General features: G+C 47.8%; 1 protein-coding gene across 1 annotated transcript in view; it reads right to left on the minus strand.

Moving 5' to 3' along the window:
* Positions 1-3,397, minus strand: part of XYLT1 (xylosyltransferase 1) — a 309,211-nt gene extending 305,814 nt beyond the window's left edge. The window contains exon 1 of the mRNA XM_070412915.1: positions 3,041-3,397. Coding sequence (XP_070269016.1) covers positions 3,041-3,397 — 357 coding nt within the window. The remainder of the gene's footprint in view (positions 1-3,040) is intronic.
* Positions 3,398-25,267: the final 21,870 nt, after the last annotated feature.

Consider the following 25,267-nt stretch of genomic DNA (forward strand, 5'->3'; position numbering starts at 1 on the left):
ACATTAACACACACAATTCTCCTTCATTTTCTCCAAATCTATGCAGAGCTGTAGTTTAATCTTTTTGACAAGTCTCCCCACTGTCCCCTCCCTGTATAGGTGAGCCCATCTGTTTCTTAAATTCTAAAATGACAGTAAAATCCACCGCTGACTGAGGACTCATTGAAAAAATTCAGCGTCACAGCCACAAAACAACTACAATCCAGCCAATCATTCTAATATTTAAGAGCTCTGAAAGCAGCTGAGAGGAAAGAGGAAGTTTGCAAATCTTTTAGGGATATGCCCGTCTTGCCGCCATCCTAGCACTTGCTGTCTCTGTCTGCTGGAGAAACTGGGTGTTTCCTCTTGTTTTCTTCAAATGTACCCAAAATACAACCAGCTCCCGCAACGGGGGTGCAGCTCCTCAAACATAAAAGGTACGAGTGCAAAAGCTCTGGGCGGGTGGGCAGAAGGAAGCAGCAAGGTCTGGTTCAGAAAATGCTCTATGCTCAGCGCCTGCCTGATGCTCTTAGGGACATACCCACCGCCACCACCAGGGCCCAGATTCTGTCTGCGTGCAAGAAGCACCAGTGCCCATCCCACCCCAGACCTCAACAGAGCAGAGATTAAGCACCATCTCCCAAGCACGTGCCTCACCAGCGCTTTACAAGAGCCATCTGGAAAATCACAGGGCTTTTTTTTTTTTTTTTATGTCCCTTTCCTGAATCCAGCTCCAAAGCATCATGCCAGCAGCCTCAGCAGGGTCTGCAAACAAACCGCGTGTTGCAAGGGCCTCAGTGGCAGGCAAAAAAAAAAACGGTCTGGTCCTCTCCTAGCCTGCAACCCAAGCTCAGGAGACACCAGACTTTGGGAACAGCCTGCCCCCTTCTGGTCTCCTTGAGCTCCATGGAAGGGCAGGAGCTGGGGGGAGAGGGGGGACACACAGCCAGAAGAGGACAGACCCCTGGCCCCATCTGGCAAGTCTGTACTGATTTCAGGATCCAGCAGGGCATGAGGTTGGGGTGGGGGGTGGGGGGCAGAGGGAGAGACAGACAAGCAGATAAAATAAAATACAAATCCAGGAGACACAACAATGAACAACAGTATGGTAGACAGCCAAGAAGAAGGGGGAGGGGGGTGGGGGGGCAGAATAAAATACGTACATATATGTCTATATCGGAAGGTGAAGAAGTTGAGACTGGGAGATAGGGATGGGAGACAGTAACTGAACTTGCAGATCAAAGCAGAGTTTCAGAAAAGCAAAGCAACTTCGCTGCTGGCATTCCAAAGGACTAAAAAAGGAAAACTGGCCGTCTCCCACCCACCTTCCCATCGCAAACCTCTCTGTCCTGAGAGAGCAGGACACTGAACTGAACGCACCAAGTGGCGAAACGGGTAGAGAACTGAAATGTCAGCCAGACCTCCTTCCTCCGCTCTGCCAGTTTCAACAGGTGGGTATTTGCACCCAAAGGCACCTCCGGACGCTGTTCTGAACCCCAGACGCAAAGGACACAGGAAGCCCCATGCCCATGCTGCCTGTTCCCACATGGGATCAGCAGAGCACACCCTGAACCCCTCCCGCCCACCTCCCAGTGGGGCCCTAATTCCAGAAAGAATTTCTGCCCAAACACATCACTACCCACTCCTGGATTCAAAGGCAGAGTCCGAGAGCTCCCTTTGCTGGAAATAAGAGGCTGCTGGACATTGGGAATGTTCTGGTTCTCCATGAGGAATCTCCATCCACTCTCCTAGCCCAAAAATGAGAGAATGACGGCTCCCTGCTGCCCACGCAGACCAGCCACCGCTACGTGACAGGACATCATCGCATCCTCAGCTCAGCGGCACAGAGAGCTGCACTCTGGCAAAGGGGGTCGCCTAGACTCAAAGAAGTTTAGCAGATCAACAAGCCTCACACTGTGTCCCCAGGCAGTCTTCAGTGAGGGCTCCCGAAGTGGCAAATGACAGAGACATGTGCTCAGTGCCTAGGGATCCTGAAACTATCCCCTGGTATCTGATAACCCCCAGGAGCTAGGAGAGGCCCCGCAAGCCAAGTAGCCAGTGATGAAGATAAAGACAGACACACAGCTCTGGTGATGCCTTCAGACAGACACACCCACCCGCACTGAAACCCTAGCCCAGAGTTGGGGACTCTGACCTCCGGTTCTTGGAGCTCCGAGGGCAGTGGGCTCAGCAAAGCAGCCCACGGAAGGTATGGAAGACCCCCCTGGAGGCACTGGGGACCTAGGAAGGCAACCAGATGGCTCTAGGAGACCTACGGAAGGAGCGGTTTCAGAGCCCAGACTGTCACACCCAGAGAGCACAGAAAACCCAGAGCAGCCCAAGTCATGATGGCAGGGCGGGACACAGCCGCTGATAGGAACCAGCTCCGCGCGACAGAGAGCCAGCGACACCATCTAGGAGACGGGCCATGCCCTGACACTGGGCAGCGGGGTGAGGAGAGTCAGAGAGGGCACAAGGAGAGGGCAAGGTTAGAGCAGACACCCAGGTGAGAGGAAGACCCAAAGTGAGGCTGGACACCCCCCACTGAGTCTTGGTTCAGAGACAGGGCTGGCGACTTGGGACACTGTTCCCAGACCCCTCTCAGGCCGGGGCAAAGAAACGCGGCGGCAAGCGGCACCGAGTTGTCTGCGCCCAGCTCGCCCAAACCCGGAGATGCTGCGAACGCCGCCGCGAGCAGCGGCTGAAGATCCCGGGCACCATCCACTCACTCAGACAGGGTCCGAGGCACCGACACCCACATGCACAGAGCAAGTCGGAGCGTCCAGAAAGAGTGACGAGGAGCAGGCAGGCACCCAGCCAGCGCCCGTAACCCCCAAAGCGCCTCCTCGGGAGATAACTTCCCCAGACCCCAAGGGGGCAGTCCTTAGACTCGGGATGGGGCAGCCCCTGGCCCCTAAGCCTGGTCAGGCACCCCACCGCTCCTTCCAAAGGGATGGGGAGCCAGCCGGCTGGGGGAGTCCCAGTCTGGAGACCACGGCGCCAGGGGTGGGGGGCGTGGGGCCGGGATTCCTCCCGGACTCCAGGCGAAGGGGCATCTTACCAGCGCCCGCGGGGGCAGCGCCCCCCGACTGGCCAGCTGCTGCGCCCGGGGTTCTCCGGCGCCGCCTGCCCGCGCCCGCGCCGGGGGCCCCCGTCCTCCGCGGCCGCCGCCACCGCCTCCTCCTCGGGCTGCAGCCGGCTCGGCGGGCAGGTCCCGGCGTTCGCGGCGCGGGGCCGGGGCCGGGGGCGGCTGCTCGGCGCCGCCGGCCGCTGCGCCCCCGAGGCGCTCGCCGGCCCCGGAGTCGAGGCTGCTGAAATTCCACACGACCAGCGTCTGCAGCAGCAGCACGGTGAGCGCCGCGAGCAGCGCCGAGTGCGACCGCCGGGCCAGCCTCCGGGCGCACGGCGCCGCCACCATCTTCGGAGCGCGGCGGGCGAGCGGGGCGCGGGGACCCCAGGGCTCCGGGCCGCCCCCGCGCTCCCCGTGCCTCCCGCGGCCGCCGGCCGCCGCTCGGGCTCCCGGTCGGGCCGCCGCCGCCGCCGCCTCGGCTCGCTGCTGCTCCTCCTCCGCCGCCGCCGCCGCCGCTGCCGCCGCCTCCACCGCCGCGGCGCGGAGTTTTCAGACGGGCAGGGACCCGGACGTCACCAGGAGGAGGGGAGGCGGGAGGCGGGAGCGGGAGGCCGCGCAGGGGGCGCCGGCGCGCGCGCGGGGATCGGCGCGCAGGGACAGGGGGGCCCAGCCCGCGGGGCCTCCCCTCCCACACCCTCTCCCGGAGGGGCGGGGGGCGGGCCACCGGACGGGCTGGGGGTCGGGGGCCGGGGTGGAGAGGGGCGGGGCCTGGGGCGGAGCGAGGGAGGAAAAGGAGGGAAAGGAAGGGGGTGGGGGCAAACAGAGAGGGCAGACCCCCACTAGGACCGGAGTGAGAGTAGGGTAGGGGGAAGGGGAACAGTGCCCGCGGCGGAGAAAACGGGGCGGGGGCAGAGAAACCGAGGGAGCTTTGGGTGAGGGCGGGCCCGCTCAGAATCCAGGGGAGGCGGGCGGGGAAGATCTGGGGGTCCCCGAGATCCTGCCTTCCCTGTGGGAAGCAAGCACGAGGCGGAGGAGTCGAGCAGGCTGCCCGCCCTGGAGTTTGCGGTCCGCGATCCTCTCTGCGCACAAAGACTGCTTGGCAGGTGGAGACGTGAGGGACGTTTCAGGAGTGTCAGAGCCACGGGAGCGTCTCACGCAGAGGATCCTTGGGTCCCGGGCTTGAAGGGGCAGGGAGGAGGCTGTGGATGAGCCTCTGTGAGTGACTTCTGAGTCACACCCACCCCCTAGAGCCAACGATGTCCAAAGTGCTTCATTGAGTCACTTCTTTGCTCCCTAAGGACGCACAAGCCAAGAGACTCTAAACCCAGTTTGGCAAGCAAGTGCTTTCGTGGGGAAAGGGAGACCCCGTGGAGTTTCTCAACCTTCACAGGCTCCATGTCCGAACGTCTGGCCACCAGGTCCTTCTTCCCAAGCATCCAGAAGCCTGCCTTCCAGGTGGGCAGAGCTCAGCTCATGGGGAGCAGGTCTTGCCATATAAAGTGGAGTTCTTTTCCATTCGGGCTGGACTATTCCGGTGACCTTGAGCCAGGAGAACCCCTCCCTGGGCCTGAGCTTTCCTCCTCTGTCAATGAGGGTTTAGACTGGGGATCCCAAAGGATTCAAGTTTCATCCCCGGCCTTCTCTGACTCAGTCTTCCCGTCTTTCCCTCCCTTGTCCTCACGTCCAAGGCTTTCTACACAGCAGCCCTGAACACACAGACAGGATGGGGGGGGAGGGGCCGGAATTAACACTAGAATACAAATAGCAGGTCAAATCCCCAGTTTGTGAACTGGGGACTCGAAGTGAGTGTGCTGCATCTTGTCCTCTGTACTTTTAAATCTCATCCTTATTTGTATAAAGAAGATAGTGGAGGAATAAAGAGGATCCATCAGAGGAGGAGGCAGGGAGGGGAAAGAGATCATTCTGGTCACACAACAAGCGTCCATGAACATCCAACTGTGTTAGACACAGGTGCAGGCATCCACAGGTGAGCAAGGCCGAGCCTCCCCTTCACCAGGCTGGGGTCTAGAGGAGGAGCCAGACCAAGACGTCAGTCATTAAAACCCAGTGAGGTTGGTGTCACTTTAGAGATGAGTATGAAGCACTGTGGCTTCATGAGGGTGGGGCCAGAGTGACTACCAAGAAAATGAGGTTTGATCTAGGAACTCAGAGCTGTGGCCTGGGATTCCTTTTCTTCCCATCTCTCCTCTCTGCCTTTCATGGGGTCTGCTTCACCCTGAGGTTCTCTCTTCGTGAGGGCCTGGCATCCTTCACTCGTTTCTAGCCCAGGAGAAGGCGGGGCAGTATTTCCCATTTCCCAGCATCCCCCGCAAAGGCCCAGAGATTCCCCCTGACTGAACCAGCATTACGTCATAGATCACCCCTAAACCAAGCACTGTGGCCAGGAAGATAGAATGTGCTGATCAGCCTGGCCAAGGTCCCACACATCGCCTCTGGCCCTAGGGAGAAGCCAGCTCCCCGCATCAGGATCTCATCTCCTGGGAAGGAAGGGCAGGTACAGGGGAGGGAGCCACCATTATCTATTCCATGCAGCCACCGCGGTGCCACACAACGTTGGGCCAGTCAGTCCCTCCCAGGCCTTCAGGTTCTTTAAGGCCAATGAGGGATAGGATGAGATGGCCCCAGAACTCTTCCTGGGTTATCCTCACAGAACTGCCCCTTCCCAGCAGAGGCTGGGGACTCTGGGCACACGCACTCCTCCCCTCCCCCCCAGGCCCATTTTTGCTTCAAGGTCTGGGCTGCAGTTTTCCTCTAAGCAGCAATGATGTTATCTGCTTCCTGCACGCGACACACTAACCACAGTCCTTTGGGGCCCACGCTGTGGCGCTGGTTCAGCTCCCTTGGGGCCACAGGCTGAAGGAGTAAGGTTAAGGATCCGGGCCCCCATGTCCCTGGAGAGAGAGAGTTGTTTGTTTATTTCAACTCGTAAAAAGCCACGCGAGAAAGAGGTTTAAAAGCTCCAGGGCAGGTTATGGATGCCATAAACAGCTTCTGTGAGGCTAAAAATCACCTGAGATAGCAGAGCAGGAAGGCAAGCTCCTAGGGTCACCGAGACCATCTTCCTGCCCCAAGACAGACAGCACCTCAAGCATCGCTCTGGAGCGTGATGTAGAAGACAGAGCCCAAGTACTGCCTGAGTCTCCGGCAGCAGCCGCCTTAGCAACAGCAGCGAGTTTCTTTAGAATTTTTAAAGCTTATTCAGTCATTCAACACAGATGTATTGGACCCTATTATGCACCAGGCATCATGCAGGGCGAGTGAAATATAGATATGAAGATGATTCCCTAAGGAATTTTTCTTTTTAAATATGGTTCCTGCTCTCGCCTTAACTGAGAGCCAGATCTCTAAGGAAGTCCCAACTGAGTTGTGGGCTTCCCTCCCCACCCCCTATCTTTAAGTCCCCTTCGTCATCACCTTCAGGTTCTGGGGGAGTAAACCAGTCAGCTAGTCTGCTTGAGCTCCTGGGTGTGCCCAGCTCTATGCCAGGGGTTATGAGGGAAATCAGGAAAAGGGGAGTCTTCTCTTCATTTACCATCTCTAGGCCTCAGTTTCCTATCGTCTGTAAAATGGGGGATTATAACAGGGATAATCATATAAGGATTTCTTATAAGGATTAAAAAATTAAAAGATTTTCTTCTATAGGGATTGGCACATAGTAAGTGTTCAATAAATGTTAGGCATTACCTGTTTTCTTAATAACAACAGAGCAGGGTTAATGATGACATCCAAGAATGTCCAAATATATCAGAGGGGGAAGGGTAGTCAGGGCAGGCTGCCTGGAGGAAGCAGCACTAAATCTAATCCTTAATTTTTATAGAAGGCTCCAGGGACAATTAATCTCTCTTCTCAATTAATCTCTGCTCTCTCGGGCCCTTGGCAAAGTTCAGGGCACTGAGTAAACTTTGGGTGTGGAATAAACACCAGCTGGTGGAGTGGATCACAGTGTGGTGCTGATATGTTTGCAGACTCCATCAGCATCTCAGGAACTTTTTAGGTGTGATTTTAAGCAAGTTGCTAACATGATTGAGCCTCAATACTCCGATCTGTAAAAGGTGAAGACAAAGAATACTACCCAGGTCCTAAGGCTGGGGAGGGCGGGAGCAGGGGATCAGGGTATTGGATGTGAGGTGGTATAGATTTCATAGGAAACGTTGGCACTGGCCAGTGGCAGAGTTGAAGGAATGTGAGCCTGGTCATGTTGGGAGGCTGGTCTGTAAAGAACCTGCTCTCCCCTCCCTCAGTGGTCCTGGCGGAAGAGGCTGGAGAGCTAGAGCAGGGCATGCCTTCTCCCGAAGTTCAATAAACTTCACATTTAGTCAAATATGTGGGTTTTTAAAAATATCTTAATCATGTGTCTGTTCCTTTTTGGTTTATTAGAACCTGTTTTTACCCAGACTCTGCCAATTGACGCTGACTTTGCTCTTAAAAAATTAAAAACCTCCCCCCAAGGTTTCACTTCTGTATCAAACAGAAATAATAAACACGGCCACCTGTGCCTGAGGGTCAGGGGGAGCGTTATGCACAGAGCATCCCTATGGCTAGGAATCCCTGGTTCTCTCTGAAAGCGCAAGCTAGCGCCAGGTTTCCTGGGCACAGGAGGTCAGAGGAGGCGGGATGCTGAAAGCCCCCGACACCCCCAAAGGACACGGGGCCGTGGACACACATCAGTGCACCCCGTCCCCCAACTCCACTCAAGAAAAGGAAACAGCTTTTGATCGGACCATAGGCATAGGTAGGCGATATGCCCTGCCAGACACCCAGCTGTGCTTCTGAAACCGCAGGTTTTCTAGCCAACCGTCCACCCTGTGTATCAGCAGAGGGAGCTCTAGGTAGCAAATAACTTTCCTCTGACCACAGGCTTTCCTGTAGGAAACACTTGGAGACAGCAAGGAACAGAGGGGGGTCTTAAGTGGAGATGGTGTCCACTCCGTGCAGAAGGAAACGGATTTGCAAGGGTAGGGGCGTAGGGGTGGGAGTGGGGGGTGATGGGGCAGAGGAGGAGACACCAAATGAAGAAAGGACAGGAGAACCGGAAACCACCACTCTGCTTACAGGCTTGTCTGACCTTGCTCTCTACCAGCTTCTTGACCCCCTGAGGGCCCACAGCCTTTAGGCAACCTTTGCAACACTGTGATGTTTGAAACGGAGACACACTCCAGGTCTAGGTCTTGGACTCTCTGGCAGACATTTTTTTTTTCTCTTTTAAATAAATGTTTATTTTGTGTGGAGCCCAGTCTGACCCCTGGGGTTATAGGTTTAGGAATTGTACCAAAAACAGCAGTGATGATGGTGATGATGACGGTGATAGTGGTGGTGGTGGTGGTGAGAGTTAACATTGAGTAAGCACTTACTATGTGCTAATACCTGTGTTGAGGACTTCAACAAATAATAGTCATCAAATGTTTATTGAGGACCTACTCAGTACCCGGGATGGTGCTCATGCTGGGGATCCAGAGATAAACGCGACAGGGAAGGTCCCTGCCCACATGGGCGTATATTCTCGTAGGGCGAGTGGGGCCGAGGCCCATGAATAAATGAGTGAACAAGTGCTCTCGGAGTATAACGGGTGCTGAGAAGAAAGTAAAAGGAGCCCTCTGCTGGAATGACTAGAATAGGTCAAGTCTGAACAGGCTGGTTGGGGGGCCTCACTGGAATGACATTGGAGTGTTTCCTGAATTGTCTCATGCAATGCGACTATTTGAGGAGTCCGATTTCTTTCAGGCACCAGGCATCATCTGTCGGCTGGATAAATAACAGTACGTCTATTTTTTCAAATGGGTGTACATACTATTATAATGAATAAGTAAACAACGCTGCTTAATTCATAGTAGTTCTTTTATCATATTGGATTTTCCCAAACCATGATTAGTAAAAACTCAACTACTTGTCTGGCACGGCAGGGGGTATGGGATGGGAACATATATAAAAAAAGAAAAAAAGTGAAAAAGATAACATCTTACAAAAAAAGAATTAAGAGCAACTGATGTATTAAATCTCAAATTTTTTGTCCAAATACCCTTTTATTTTATTACCCTCACCCCTCTCAAGGTTCTCTGTGTTAGACAGGTTTCTATGTAGCCCTGTATCTTTAAGTTGGTAGTTTGCCAAAAAAAAAAAAAAAAAATCTCCCATCTTGTTTGCAGCTTCTGTTCTGCACCTCCCCATCTCAACCCATCTGGTACCTATTGTGATTCCTCAGTGTCTCTCAAGTCTCTTTTGTTTGTACACCTTGGGAATCCATTCCAAAAAGACTTGCGGGGGTGGGGGGGGGGGGGGAAGGAGTCTATTGGAAGGCCATTGGATATGCCTGCATCTGCTAGCTGCCAAATACTCATTGTTCCCTTCTTGCTTGATAAAGACTCCTGATTTATTTAGGGGGGTGATGTACCCAAGTAGGAAACAACGTTTCCCAGCTTCCCTTGTCGTTAGGGATGGTCAAAGAAAGAACTGTGGAGCTTGCAAGAAATCCTTGTGCGGAGGATGTTAAGTCAGGTGGGATGGGTAGCTCTTTACTCCTTGCCATTCCCATTCTTTCTGCCTGGAAGGTAGAAAGGATAGCTGGAACTGCAGCAGCCATTTTGTGACCGTGAGGATAGAAGCCGGTGCAAGAGGTGATGAGCCACAAAGATGAAAGCAGCCTAGGTCCCTGATACTTCTGTGGTCTGTTGGGTATGGCCCCCTCTGGAACAAATTTTTCAAACCTGAGAATGAAACTCCCTCCCCCCTCTTCCCCCCGCATTGGTTGAAGTTACTCAAGCTGGGATTCTGTTTCTATAGCTGGTCCACTGAGGTGATGGAAGAAGGTCATCCATAAAACCAGGCCCGGAGAAGAGCTGGACCCAGAGACCAAACACACCAGTCAGTCCCTTCCTCCCTTGTCTCGGCTTCTCTCTGCATGCTTGATTAATCCTCTCTCATAGCAGAATCCTCCCTCATTGCCCTCCACGTAGCAAACACCACGGCTGCCACAGTGCCTGCACGTCACACCCCACGGCCACCGGAAAGGAACAGATTCTCCCTCTACCAACTCAGGCCTCAAGTAGGACCTGGCCACTACTCGGTTGTTCCATGTTTTGCTAGTCCTGTCACGCTCTTGTGCCCCAGGCCACTTGTTGGCACTGCCCTCCCTTTTCGGACATTCTTCGCCCTCCCTCACTTGCCTGATGACCTCCCTTCATGAGGAAGGAGGAAGCAAGCAGAAGGAAGTTCCTACAAGCTCCCTCTACCCCATTTCCTCGCTGCCCTGCACTGGTGCAATGATTCTGTGTTGATGGACAGACTATCCAGGCTCCTGCATGAGACCTCCTCCTCCCTTTGCTCCCTGGATCACATCCTCACTCACCTACTTATGGACATCACTTCCTTTATCACAATGTTCTCCCTTCTACGGCATCATTCTCTCCAGTATCCAACTCACTTCTACTTTTCCTATTAAAAACACAAACAATGTCTTTCTTGGCCCCACTTCCCCCTCCAGTCACTACCCCATATTTCCTGTTCCCTTCACAGTGAAAGTTCTCAAAAGAGTTGTCTAACTCACTGTCTCCAATTCCTCTTTTCCCATCTCCTCTTAAACAGGTGTCTGCGCCCCAGCCCCCGACTGGATCTCACATGCACACTGCCCTTAAGTGACCTCTTCATTACTCACTGTTAATAGTTTCTAGTACTTGACCTGCTGCAGCGCTTGACACCGTTGCTATCCTTCCTCTGGGACCTCTTCCTTTCTTTGGTGACCAGAACTGTTCTCTTTGGTTCCCTCTACTTCACAGGTGCTCCTTCTCAGGTTAATGCCTCCCCTTCCCATATTGCTCTCCCTCTTATCCTTCCCCAGTTTTCAGTGTTGACTTTTCCCAGGCCTTAGTCCTGTAACTTCTCTTCCCCACCATCCAGATGCCAGGCTTTATAAATCACTACATGCTGCAAACGCACAAATTTACTGGTATAGGTCCAGCCTGCGCTACTCCCCTGAACCCCAAACTCATATATACCCACTTGCTTACATCTCCACTAGCGTGTCTAATAGACATCTCTGTCAAGAACGGTGAAGAATCTGGGGATGTTATCCTATTTGCAGGGTGGTAAGTTATCCCGCCACACTTCTGTGGATGCTGGCAGAAGACATGAGACTCCTGGGTCAGAGACAACGGACTTTATTGCTCACAGCAGAGCAGGCAGCAGGACATTCATTTTTGCATCAGTTCCCCTTGCCTCCCAAGACCCATGGGGGAAGGGGTGACGCAGAGGGGATCAAGGTGGATACGATGCACATGGCTGAAAAAACAAACAAACACCCAAATGTTCAATGAGCTATAAACAAACCTGCTGAACCTTTGCCCCAGAGAAAAAATATTATTATTAGCCTGGCAGCAGGCATATATGCACTCTGCCCCAGAGAGAGAATATCTCCATTTTCCAAGACTGCTCAATTATTCAAGCATCCTTGAAAAGGTAGTCCAGAACAGAGAGCCATGAGGGGATGTGCTCATAAGATCTGCAGAAACATGAGAGGCCCATGGAGAATTGTCTCCAAACAATATTAAGTAGACCTTGTCCAAAACTGAATGTTTCATCTAACTCCCCAAACCTGCTCTACCCAAAGCTTCCCTATCTCAAGACCTTTGCATTCTTCTGGCCCCTTCACACATCCCATTCATTGGCATTCCTGTTGCTTCTCCCCTCCTGAATCTGAGCACATCTCACTATCTCCACTGCCATCGCCTGGGTCCACGCCCCCATCTCCTCCCCCTTGGTTTCAGCAGGAGGCTCCAAACTTCTAACCTAGCCCTATTCCCTACACAGCAGCCAAAGAGAACCCAGCAAAAGTTAAGTGTGATGCTGTCATCCATTTGTCTACTCAATACCCTCAAGTAGGTCCCCATTTCTCTTTGAAACAAAGCCAATGTCCATGTAAGAGTTTGCAAGACCCGTCACTGCCTAGCCCCCCATCACCTCTTTCACCTCACACACTCCTCCCCTCCCCTTTACTCACACTCCTCCCACACTCTGGCTTCCTTGCCATCTCGGAACTCCCCAGGTGGGCCTACCTCAGGACACTGCTCTGATTACTCATTCTGTCTGGAATGCTCTTCACCGGATGTTGCATATCTCCCTCCCTCACCTTGATCGAGCTTTTGCACAAAGGTAACCACCTCATTTAAGCTTTTCCTGACTAAGTGAAACCGCGGTGCCCTGGCCAACACTCCCCACCACCTTTACTTTATTCTGTTGTTTTCTGTTGCCCTTACCATTTTTTTTCTGATTTATTATGTGTGTATTTTTGGAGGGGGAGGGTGGTCTGTATTACTCCACTAGATTATAAGTTCCATGAAGGCAGGTTTTGTCTGTTTTATTCCATACTCTACCCTCAATACTAAGTGCTTGACACATAGTGGGTACTCAAGTAATTTTTGCTGGATTAATGAATGAATTAGGTTCTCAGTCAGAGTCCAAAAACATCTCAGCAAAGGGTGTTGATTATCCTGACTTGAGTCTAGTGCTCCCCTGGGACTCACTGAATGTAGTTACAGGAAAAGGGTCCATAAGAAGATGGAGAACCCACCTTGGACCTGGAATGAGTAGCCATTCACAGGAGGGGAAGGCCAGTCATGTGCAGGGAATGAGCAAGAACAAGACTCTGGATCCAAACCACCCCATCTGAATCCTGCACCCACTTCTTACTAACTCTGAGACCTTGGCAAGTGTTTCACACCCCTATTTCTTCTGGGAGGACATCTTACCCTTCTCCTAGGATTGTTCTGAGATTAAATAAATGAGTTAGTGTTAAAAAGCACTCGGAGCAATGCCAACCACATAGTAACACCAAACACAAAAACTGAAAAATAATGAGAACTTGATAAAACAAATACTTATGTATTTGAAGAAATCAATACTCTTTTCCATATCAAGCAGGTAAATAGAAATAGAAATAAGTAAGGACATGAGAAATTGTATAGTTCAACCTACAAACTCAATTTATGAGATATATACAGAAACATGCTTACCTTCGTGGAAAATAATGTTGTTTTATAATATCCATAAAATCTGTCATATACCTGGACATAAAGAATGCCTCAACAAATTAAATAAAAGACATTTTGCTCAAATCAATCCTATATAATAAAAGCCTAATATGCTAAGTGCCTGATCAACTGGTCAGCCGTTCAACCAATCAAAGCATAATATGCTAATGATATGCTAAGGCCGCTCAACCGCTCGCTATGACGTGCACTGATCACTAGGGGGCAGACGCTCCAAACGGTAGGTTAGCTTGCTTGCTGCTGGGGTCCAGCCAATCAGGACTGGGCAAGACAGTCGGATATGCCCTGGAGCCCTCCCATGGTCCCTCCCTGTCTGGCCAACCTCCCCTGTCTCTCCCCGCCCCAAGAGTGCACCGGTGGGGTCCCTCAGCCTGATCTGTGCCCTCGCACAATCCAGGACCCCTCGGGGGATGTTGAAGAGCCGGTTTCAGCCCAGAATTTATGGAATATAATAAAGCTGTTGTCAGAGGAAAATTAATAGACTTCAATGTCTTCATTATAAAGAATAACTAATAAAACAATAAGAGAACTTGTTACAAACCCCAGGAGGTTAGAATAAGAGCAAAATAAACTAAAAAAAAAAAAACCTGCATAGAAAATTAATAATGATAGAATCTGATGTAATGGAATAGAAACCACAAATAGTAGAAAGGAAAATAAATTTAAAAGCTCATTTTTTAAAATACCAGATTAACCCCCCCCCCCCCACACACACACACATGCATACACAAATACGATTAAGAAAAAAAGAAAATATGGTTATATTTATTTAAAAACAACAATAAAAGTTACAGAAGAGAAGAAAAATGCAATTCTATAGCTCACTTCCTGGAGAAAAAAAATATATATAAAATGACCGAGAAAAATAGACAACTTGAAGAAACCAGTTACCAAAAAGAGACAAAAGACTTATCAGTGAAAAAGCCACCCATGTCAGAGAGGTTTCTGGCTGAGTTCTATATAACCTTATGTAAAACACAGAGATTGCCCCAATGTTAATCCCAGAGCATACATGGGGGTTCTCTGACTTGACTGCACGACAGAATCACCTGTTAAAGTTCATGATATCCAACCCCACCCCATTCCTGAAATTCCTGTTCAATCTTTGTCAGGTGTGCCAGGTACAGCAGCTTAAAATAGTCTACAGGTGATTCTAGTGTGCAGCCAGGGTTGACAACCTCTGCCACAGAAAGTAATGAGCAGCTTTGCAATTTTTAAAAATTTCAGTTCTGATCAAGATAGCACCCGAAGAGAAAACTATGCATAAATTTTACTTATGAGTGAGACAAATATTTTGCCTAAACTACTAGCATCAAATGAATGAAGTGTTGCCTGGTCGTCGTGGTTCAGTATTGCCTGGCCATTGAGCATTGACCCATGAACCAGGAGGTCATGGTTCAATTCCCAGTCAGGGCACATGCCTGGGTTTCGGGCTCCACCCGCTGTAGGGGCGTGCAGGAGGCAGCCAATCAATGATTCTCTGTCATCATTGATGTTTCTATCTCTCTCCCTCTCCCTTCCTCTCTCTGAAATATATATATATATATATATATATATATAGATAGATAGATAGATAGATTATATTTAAAAATAATAAATTATATATATATATATATATATATATAAATAATAAATTACAACAGAGGAAGAGGGGCATAAAGGGGCTTGACTTGTGAAAAGGACGACCACTTTGAACAGGGAAAGAATGAGAAAGATGTCTCGCATGGTGAAGATACTAAGGACACACTGAACAGCTATTTAGAATGAAGTACTGATTCATGCTACCACATGGGTCAGTTTAAAAACTTGCCCAGGAAGGAAGCCAGACACAAAAAGACCACATACTGTATGACTTCATTTAGATGAAATGTCCAGAATAGGCAAATCTCCCGGGACAGAAAGGAGTAGCTTAGTGGTTGCCCGAGGCTGGTTTGGAAAGGGGGAAGGGGGATGACTGGTAATGGCGATGGGATTCGGGGAGGGTAAAGAAATGTTCTAAAATTAGGTTGTGGTGATGGTTGCATAACTGTAAGCACATCAAAATGGAGAATTCTTATGGTATGCAAATTATATCTCAATAAAGACATTAAAATATCAAAGGCACTCAACCCACATTTGTTTACTAACTGCAAACATAGGGTATCTTCCCCAAAGATAGAAAGGGCAGATTTCTTTTTCTAGAGTTGGCAAACACCATTTCAAATAGGTCAATTGTCAGAAATCTGAACGGGAGATCAGTAAACTACCATCACCTGTTGGGGTCCAACCCTAACGGGTCCAGGGATCCCCAAAGGTGTGGACGGAGTCGGCGAAGAATGAATGGCACGGGGTCAGCGTTCAGTTGATCAGCATAGCGAGGTTCTCCCTCCAGGATCTCAAGCCAGGAACTCCAGCCGAGTTCTGGTCAGGATCTCCAACCAAGTTCTGTAGCCAGGTTCTGCTTCTCCAGCCAGGTTCGGTTGCCAGATTCTATCCAGGTTCTTTTGCCATGTTCTGTCTAGGTTCTCCAGTGAAGTTCTGTAGCCAGGTTCTGTCCAGGATCTTTTGCCATGTTCTCTGGCTAGGTTCTGGTTAGGATCTGATGAGGATCTGATGAGGATCTGATGATTATTGTCTTGTTACATCCGTATTTATACCAGCCGATTTTAATCCTGTCAATTTCTATTACAAAGGTTAGGGCGTTTCTTATCTCCATTCCAGGGAGTAAAGATTATGTAGCTTAAGGGTGATTGTAGTTAAAGTGATTAACTACCCGCCTGGCACTTAGTTAAGACGTTTTATCCCCTCCTTAACTTCAGGGAAAAATCCCTACCTGGGAAAACAACCTTTCTCGGAGAGGTGACCTTGGTTAAAACACATAGCCCTAAAGGGAGCAAACATATTAAGAGCAGTATGCCATATACGCCAGGTCCCTTGAAACATATGCTGTGCAGATGTTTCTTCTCTGCAGCGACTGTGTCAAGCAGCAAGGATGGACCGGCTCCCGGCAATCACCTACAAGTTCAAGGGTGTATCACCTTAGCAGAGGTATGGCATGGTGATTAAATGTGCCAGCTCTGGATGCAGACAACACTGGGTTCAAATCTCAGCCTCAATACTTACTCCCTGTGTGGCACACAGCCTCAGTTTTCTTATCTGTAAAATGGGGACAGGATTATAGTGAGAATTAAATGAGGTGAGGTGTACAAATAATTTAGGTTATCTCTGGTACACAGTAGGCTCTCAATAAATGTGATGGTGACTAGGATTACAGCAAGGAACGAATCAGAGAACAGTCTAATAAATGTATTTATTTCCATTCATTATATTTTTTACTTACATGTAAATATTTGTAAGTATAGACATTTTATTTTAACATCCATGACATGTTGTCATTCAACAAATTGATTTGTACAGTCCCACATTTGCTAGAAAAGGCAAAATAAATTGCTGGCTTCCCCCAGTCATTTATTAAACTGGATAGAAAATACTTTGCATCTCTAAACTTTCTAATCAGTGTGCTGAGGACAGACGGAAGAGGACTGAAAGCCATGTGTAGAGTGAACAGCAGTCCTCTGAGTTCCTTTCAGACATTGAAACACTGCTGAACAGCTTGCTCTGGGAGGGACCTCCCACATATTGAGGTGCCACCTTGGTGGTAAAGGACGATATTGCTGTAATCCAGCGATTTTCACCCAGTGTGCCATGAGAATTTTTAAACATGCAATACCTGGCGATTTAGTCAGGGGCACTGGCCTCTTTTCCCTTGGATAAAAAAAAAAAAAATGACAACAGCCAACACAATGATAGCCATCCAGTGTGAACGAATCAGAAGTATACATATTTTTTATCAGATTGGCAAAAAATATATTTTCGGTGCACCACAGAAATGCTATACTCTAACAGTGATAGCATTCTGGGTCAGAATAGAAACTGCTAGTTTTTTTAGGGTAAAGAAGAAGATGTGTTTCTTTATAAGCAGCAAACTGCAAATTATTGTTTAAATATCATGCATAGAAGGAACATGAGGGTGCCTTTCGGGGTCAAGTTCTATAACTTGATCTGGGTAGTGGTACACTGGGAGCACATATGTAAAAATTAGTCGAGCTCTACACTTATGACATGTAAACTTTACCCATTTTATTTCTTTTTACATATCTATGGGAGAGAGAGAGAGAGAGAGAGAGAGAGAGAGAGAGAGAGGGAGGGAGAGACTGAGAGAGAGATATTTGGAAACTAACCAAATGTCAAGGAAACACTCCTATATATAGGAAAAAAACCTTATATGCAAATATAGTCACCATAGCATCTTTACAGTCGCAAAACATCAGACACAACCTAACTTTGAACAATTTTGCCTAATGGTAGGCAAATTATAGAGTATTTACTTATTGGAATATTTATGATTTATGCAACAATTAAAATGTGTATATGGAGAGCTTGCAAAAAACATGGAGATGCACTACGTTATAAAGTTAAATTTTAAAAAAATTAGGACATAAAATCTTTACATGTAATATACAAATGTAATTACAGCTAAAATATGCACAGAGAAATGACAAGAAGGAAATACCCCAGATGTTAAGACTACCACTGAGTGATGGATCTATGGTTGCTTTGGTTTCCTTCTTTCAAATGTTCTGCATTTATAATAAATGTGTTTAATGTTCATAATTGTATAAACACAATTAATGCTTTTAAATTTGGAATAGAAAAAGCAAACATTGGACTAGGAATCAATCTTGCGGTGACTAATGTTTGGAATTGCAGACTTGATGTCAGAGGCTGGTCTCTTGACTTTAGAAGGGGAGGCATTCCTACGGCTAAAACCAATTTCCTAAGGAGATCACCATCAACTTGGCGTTACAGCTCAGTTGCAGCCGCCTGACATGCAGTTTTGAGATGTGCCTCCTGGTCAGAAAATAGTTGGCTATGTTCAACCAATTAAGGATTTCTCCTTCATCGCCAGAATAAGCTCTTCAGATAACTTATACTTCGGGGAATTTTCTGTGCAGCCAGCGCTAGATAAAAATGATGTAACCAAAGGAGACAATCTCCCAAGATGAAATCATACCAATATACATATTTTCAGAGGACGCTCTTTTGTCCCTAGAATTATGAGCATTCCAGGTACCCTCCAAAACCTTCAGTTGCTAAGGGAACATCCAGGCTACAGGAGGAGGAATTTGGAGAAATTAGCGAAGACATAATGATGGCAGTATTAAATAACCTCATTGCATTTATCCTTTAGTCATCTGTTTATTAAGTATTTATTGACTATCAGACCTTGTGCTAAACTCCATTATGTTTAAGCTTACACTAGGGGTTGCCAAATGACTTTCATCTTGCATGCCAAATTTGAGCAGTCGGTAGTGGTGGCTTAGAGTGCTCTGCTGGAAAAAATTCTGGGACTATATCCAAACTCAAATGAAAAGAGCAATGATCGATTGGTAATGTCTGCTGTTATTGCGAGAGGGGGAATGATGGCGTGTGTGCCATGCACTTGCCATGCCTGCTGGATTATTTCTGCCAATTTAGTTATGGTCACTGAAGACTTGACACATACTCTTATTTCCCACTGGTTGAAGAAACCAAGTTTTTATCCAAATTAACACTACTGGAGAAACATTAACATAAGAGGGGAAAACAGGAGTGGATGTTGACCATCTGCTACATGGTAGGCCTTGCACAGTTCTCTTTACATTTAATGAATGACAAAATCTTCAGATACCCCTTTGAGGCAATCCTCCGTTATCTCCTTTTTGCAGATGAAGACCTGGGCTAAGAGAAGGGAAATAACTTTTCAAAGTCCCACACTCAGTCACAGCAGAATTGCGCTCCCATCCAGGGAGCAACTGAGGCTTAATATGGAACCAAATAAAATATGATAGTGTCCCCTCCTTTTCCAAAGGTCATAAAACTAATTCTACTCATCTTTGATCATTACTTTAAACAGCTCCCTTTGGAGAAGTATTGGATCCAGTTTGTTCATCGAGAAGAAAAAGGCACCGTCTGTTTCACTTTCTGCCCATCCCCAGAGTGGCTGATGTCATTTGGTGAGGGTGGTACTCATGTCACCCAAGCAGCAACCCCAGAGCTTTATGATCCTGGCTGCAAATGCACACTCTATGGATGAGCCCCAGAAAACCCAGCCAACCCTCTTTTCCAGCCTGGTTCAAATGTCTGTGATTATTTGGTGGACCAGTCTTCACCCCATAAAATCATATAATTACATCGTATTAAACATTTACTATGTGCCAGTTCCTCTGCTAACGGCTCCAGCTGCACTATTACATTGCATCCTCACTCCGGCCCTATAACATAGATACTAGAGTTACCCTGATTACACAGATGAGAGATATGAGACTTTAAGGTCAAGTAAGTTAGTCAAAGTCACATAACTAGTAAGAGAGAGCCGAGACTCCAACCCAGGTGAGCAGACCTCCAAGTTTATGGCTTCACTTCAATTTAAATTGATTAATCAACGTTTAGTTCTTACCAATTTCCAGCAGGTCTTCCCTTCCCAAGTGGGTTACCCCAGAAGTAGACTCTGAGACAAAGATTTGGGTGGAAGTAATATATTTGGGCGGGAATCTCAGGAAAAGGCAGTAGAAGAGTGGGAAACTGAGGCAGGGAAGGGAAGGAAGCCTACACAATGAATTTCATCAACAACTGACCACTGTGGGAAACTGGAGTTCAGTCCTGCGTGAGGACCTCTGGGAAACACCATAGAGAATGTGCCCAAAGGGCAAGGAGCTGGGGTATTTCTGCATTGATTCCAGCAGCTAGTGGTCAAGGGCCTCTCTCAAGGGTCATGACTTCCCTGGTACTTCTGGTTGAGACAGAGCAGTGATGGCGAACCTTTTGAGCTCGGCGTGTCAGCATTTTGAAAAACGCTAACTTAACTCTGGTGCGAACTCATTTTTTTGGTTGATTTTTCTTTGTTAAATGGCATTTAAATATATAAAATAAATATCAAAAATATACATCTTTGTTTTACTATGGTTGCAAATATAAAAAAAATTTCTATATGTGACACGGTACCAGAGTTAAGGGTTTTTCAAAATGCTGACACGCTGAGCTCAAAAGGTTCACCATTACTGTCCTAGACTCTAGGACCTTCGGATCCCCAGACCCTGGGAACACCTGCATCACAATGAGCCACACATGTGGGCAGAGTGGGCTCTAGTGACCAGAGAAAGCCCGTAGGCAAAGCTGTGGGATGGAGGTGGAAGCCAGTGAGCCTGTATAGAAACATAGGGCCTAAGGGATGTGGGCAGGACATCAACAATGGCCACGGTGTCTACTTCACTTTCTTCCTCCTGTTTTTAATAAACAACTTTATTGAGGTATCTGTTATATACCATAACATTTTCCCATTTTAATTGTACAATTTTAACAATTTTTAGAAAATTTACCAAGTACTGTGACCATCACCATAATATACATATTTTTAGAACATTTTCATCATCCCAATAAGATCCCACATGCCCATTTACAGTTAATCCCCATTCCCACTGCCAGCTTCTGGCAACAACTAATCTACTTTCTGTCTCTATAAAATTTCCTTTTCTGGACATTTTACATAAATAAAATCATGCAATATGTGGTTTTCTGCGTAGATAAGAAAGTCCTTCTCCATATGGCTCAGGTGGCAGAAAGGAAGTAAAAGAAAGATGGGCAAGTGCTCAGCAAGTAATTTTTCAGGATAGGAAATGGGGACATTCTCCATGAAGCAACCAAAGGCTGCATTACAATTGGTAATTAGGAGACTCCCCACCTCTAAGCCTGGCCTAGAGCCCCATTTGCCCCAGGATCATTAGAAGTTTTTGTATTTTAGTGGCATTTTTTCAACACAAAGCACAGGCAGGCAGAAAGCCATTGGTTAGGAGGCCTTGAAGCCCATTAACCAATTAGCCTCAGTACTGAAATAAATGGGACTGACTCAGAGCCCCCTGTGTTGTTAAACAAATCAAATGTTTACTAAAGGTTTCTGGAGCTGAAGAGGTAAGTTCTTGGAGGTGACTGATGTGTAGAGGGATCTTGGTTCCTTATCTGGCCTGAAAATTCCTTCAAGGTTTCTCCCCTATCTTTGTAGAAATTAATAAAATACAGGAATCCTTGTTGATGGCAAACAAGATCAGAACAACCGGCCAACTGGTCAACCACAGTTTGCATCCTGCAGAACTGCCATCCCAGGGCCTGAGACCTCCTGCCATCCCCAGTGTCCATTGGGTAAACATGTACCGATTCCCCACACACAGGAGCACAACTGGCATATAATTGCCTGTGGTAACAGCCGCTGATACACACAAATGGGTTAGGATGTGGGATGTGGTCCCCACAATCTCACCCAAAGCAGACTCTGACCTTGCAGCTGAAGGTCATTTTCTCTGAGCTGTTTCTGCTTGATTCTGGACCAACCCACAGAGTAGAAGTTGGGCTGTTGTCCCTTTTGAGGTCCCTGTTGTGTGCTACTTATAAATACCTCTCTTTCTCCTTTGCACTAGGAACCAATTGAGAAACAGATACAGGAACAAATAGCTGGCTAAAATATCAGTTTGGCTGTTGGTAATGCTGGGCTGGGAGGTGTGGCTTGGACCTAGGACCACAGGTGGCTCCCTGGTATCTGCCCCTGAGCATGGATCTTGGGATTCAGTAAAGAGGAGCAGCAAGTGAGCGGAACACTCACCCCTGCAGCCCCGAGGGAACTGTGCTAGGCCCCATGAGTGAGAGAGGTAGACATCCTCTCTGGTCTCCACAAGGCCAGTCCCAAGCCCTGATGCAGGCATGCTGACTCCATGTAAGACACCCTCATTCTCTTTTTTATCCTCTGTTAATACTTCTTCAGCAATGTTAACTCAGATAGAATTTTGGTTACTTCAATTGGTAGGATATAGAACATGTGTCAAGACTTAAGTGACTATCATTAAAATGGCAGAAATAATCCAGCAGATACACCTCTAAAATATTGGAGGGCCCCATCTAATCAGTTGATAGCCTGAATAGAAGAAAAAGATTGGCCTTCCTGACTGGAACTATACTATTGATTTTCCTGGGTGTCTAGACAGCAGGCCCACACTGCAGATTTGGACTCACCAATCTCCATAATCACATGAGCCAATTCCTCATCATTTCCTTCCAGATATATACAGATCCTATTGGTTCTGTTTCTCTGAAAAACACTGACTAAAGCAGCAGGCAATATCTTGGCTAGATGGTTAAAAATATGAACCTGCTTGAAAGAGGGGGAATGAGTTAGAAGTGGCCAGAACAGGGAGATGAACAGAGGTAGAAAAGGTAGGGAGACTCCACCCGTCACCTCCTGGGTTTTGCTAAGGTCTGGCTTGGGTCACTATGGCCACCTCTCTATGGAGCAGCCTGTCACTCCAGAGAACTCTTGGAGGTCCAGAATAGCATTTGGTGTCTGATGGGCACTCACTCAGTTGGTTCGTTTGGTCTAAATGAGTGCGAATAATAGGGCAGCGTAAACACCTCTTGTTGCCATAATCCACCCCCACCCCCACCTCGTTTTAAAGTAAGGTTTCTCAACACAGTTTGCTTGTGATGACAAGATTCCATTATTCTACACGTAGGGTCAAAGATGGAGAGAGAATGGAGGAGATGTTGGTGGGGGTGTGAAGGAAAGAATGAGAATAAACAAGCCAGTCTTGCTTCAACAACAAAGCCTTCTAGGTATCTCCAGGGCACAGTTTCTTGACTTTGACATAATTGACATTTGAGACGGGGGCCTTTTGGGGGGAGAGGAGGGCTTTCCCCAGCCTGGGAGGAGATTTAGAAGATCCCTTGGCTGTGACAGCCAAAAGTGTCTCCAACCTTGGTAAATGTCCTCTGTGGACAAAACTGCTCTTTGTTGAGACCGTTGAGTTAAAGGAATGCAAACCTGTATGCCTCTCAAAGTTTAAACTGTGTACAAACAGGGGAATGATGGGCTCATGGCAGAGAATACTTACAGCCCATTTCCTGGAGCACTAATTGTCCTCGATGGCAATTTAAAGCATCATTTTTATATTAAAACAAACGTGGGTATATTACAGAGTGGAATCCCAAACTCACGCGGGGAAGGATTCTCATGTCTGAGGTGGGGTAATTTGGCTACACTCCCAGAACACTTGGCAGGTACACATTTACATTTATCTACCCGAGGGGGAAGCTAATAATAGCTACCCTTTATTGAGTACTTACTGTGCCAGGAGCCCTTCCCTAGGGGGATCCGGGTTCCCATTTGGGCCTCACAGCCATCCATTATTAGCTCCATTTTGCAGATGAGGAGACTGAGACCCAGGCACGTCATGGAAACCCTTTCAGAGACCCATAGTTGCTAAATGGCGAAGCTGGCATTGGACCCCAAGTCTGTGTTACTTTTTCCTGAAGAGCTTCTGGGAAAATCTATGAAGATGTGAGCACTATTGAACCGCCAACAGCACCATCCTGGTACTGGCTGGTGGAATGGCTTGCAGTGGTTCTCAACCTTCTGGCCCTTTAAATACAGCTCCTCATGTTGTGACCCAACCATAAAATTATTTTCGTTGCTACTTCAGAACTGTAATGTTGCTACTGTTATGAATCGTAATGTAAATATCTGATATGCAGGATGGTCTTAGGCAACCCCTGTGAAAGGGTCGTTCAACTGCCAAAGGGGTCGCGACCCACAGGTTGAGAACCGCTGGCTTAAGGAAAAGAAAGGCTCTCTTGAAACTGGCCAACTCTTAGCCCCGTCTGGGGTGGAGAGGGAGGAGAAGGGTGAGAGTCAGAGGCTGAATGCTGAAAAGAAAGGCATTCCCAAGGTGGGGACCACTCTTTGAGTGGGGAATACACAATCCGTTTGTAGCATCCACTTAAGACTCCTGAGTCTTAGCCTGAGACCCATCTGAGTTGCCCCCTCAATACCCAGCAGGACATTTCCCCAGCCTTTGACTTATGGATTCTTTCTCTGTGTTTCAGCAGTGCCCGTGGCTGTAGTATGGACAAGCATCTCCCTAACTTCAGTCTCAAACCACTCTTGTCCAGATTTGCTCACTACTTTCGTTTCTTTAAATGGACTCACTCTTTTTTAAAAAGGTATTTTAAAAGGAAACTTTACATCTCTACCCTAAGAGGAAAGGCTGGTTTTCCTTGCCATGACTAGAAAAATCACTGGAAAAAAAAATACGACAAAAAATAGGCAAGACTAGTACATTCTAGTTAGCCAGATAGCTGTCTTTGTTCAAAGGAGATGCCCTAACTGGTTTGGCTCAGTGGATGGAGTGTCAGCCTGCGGACTCAAGGGTCCCAGGTTCGATTCCGGTCAAGGGCATGTACCTTGGTTGCAGGCACATACCCAGTAGGGAGTGTGAAGGAGGCAGCTGATCAATGTTTCTCTCTCATCGATGTTTCTAACTCTCTATCCCTCTCCCTTCCTCTCTGTAAAAAGTCAATAAAATATATTAAAAAAACAAAACAAAACAAAACAAAGGGGAGACCTGTAAGCCTTGGAGAGTTACAGTCATTAGCACCTCACTGAGAGTTTCTCCCTGGTGAATCAGAGTCCCTGGGAGAGATCTGAAAAGCAAAGTGCCTTCTGTGGGTATAATTCACTGCTGCTAGTGTTCAGGTCACTACCTGAAACCATACTGCTTTAACAATGGTATGTGCTTCACCCCTGAGGAAACACAGGTAGGGGGCTTGCTATGGACTCAACTGTGCTCCCCAAAAAGTCAAATGTGGAAATCCAAAACCCCTAGTATCTCAAGACGTGACTATTTGGAGATAGGGTCTTTATAGCGGTAATCAGATTAAAATGAGGTCATTAGGGTAGGTCCTCATCCAATCTGATGGCTGTCCTTATAAGAAGAGGAGATTAGGACACAGACATGTACAGAGGAAAACCATGTAAAGACACGGAGATGGCCATCTACAACCAGGGAAAGAAGCCTGAGGAGAAACACACCCTGCTGACACATTGCCCTTGGACTTCCAGCCTCCAGAAGTGTGAGAAGATAAATCTCTGATGTTTAAGCCACCCAGTCTGTGGCACTATGTTATGGCAAGTCCCACAGAGTAACACACGGGTTAACTGGGCCCCCTCTGGGTTCCGACCACCTGGGTTCAAATCTTGCCTCTGCTACTTACTGGTTGTGGAACCTTGAGCAAGTTACTTTACCTTTGAAGCCTGGGATTA

Source organism: Myotis yumanensis, unplaced genomic scaffold (assembly GCF_028538775.1).
Source record: "Myotis yumanensis isolate MYYU_CA2020_CCGP unplaced genomic scaffold, mMyoYum1.0.hap1 SCAF_4, whole genome shotgun sequence".
NCBI classification, from domain to species: domain Eukaryota; kingdom Metazoa; phylum Chordata; class Mammalia; order Chiroptera; family Vespertilionidae; genus Myotis; species Myotis yumanensis.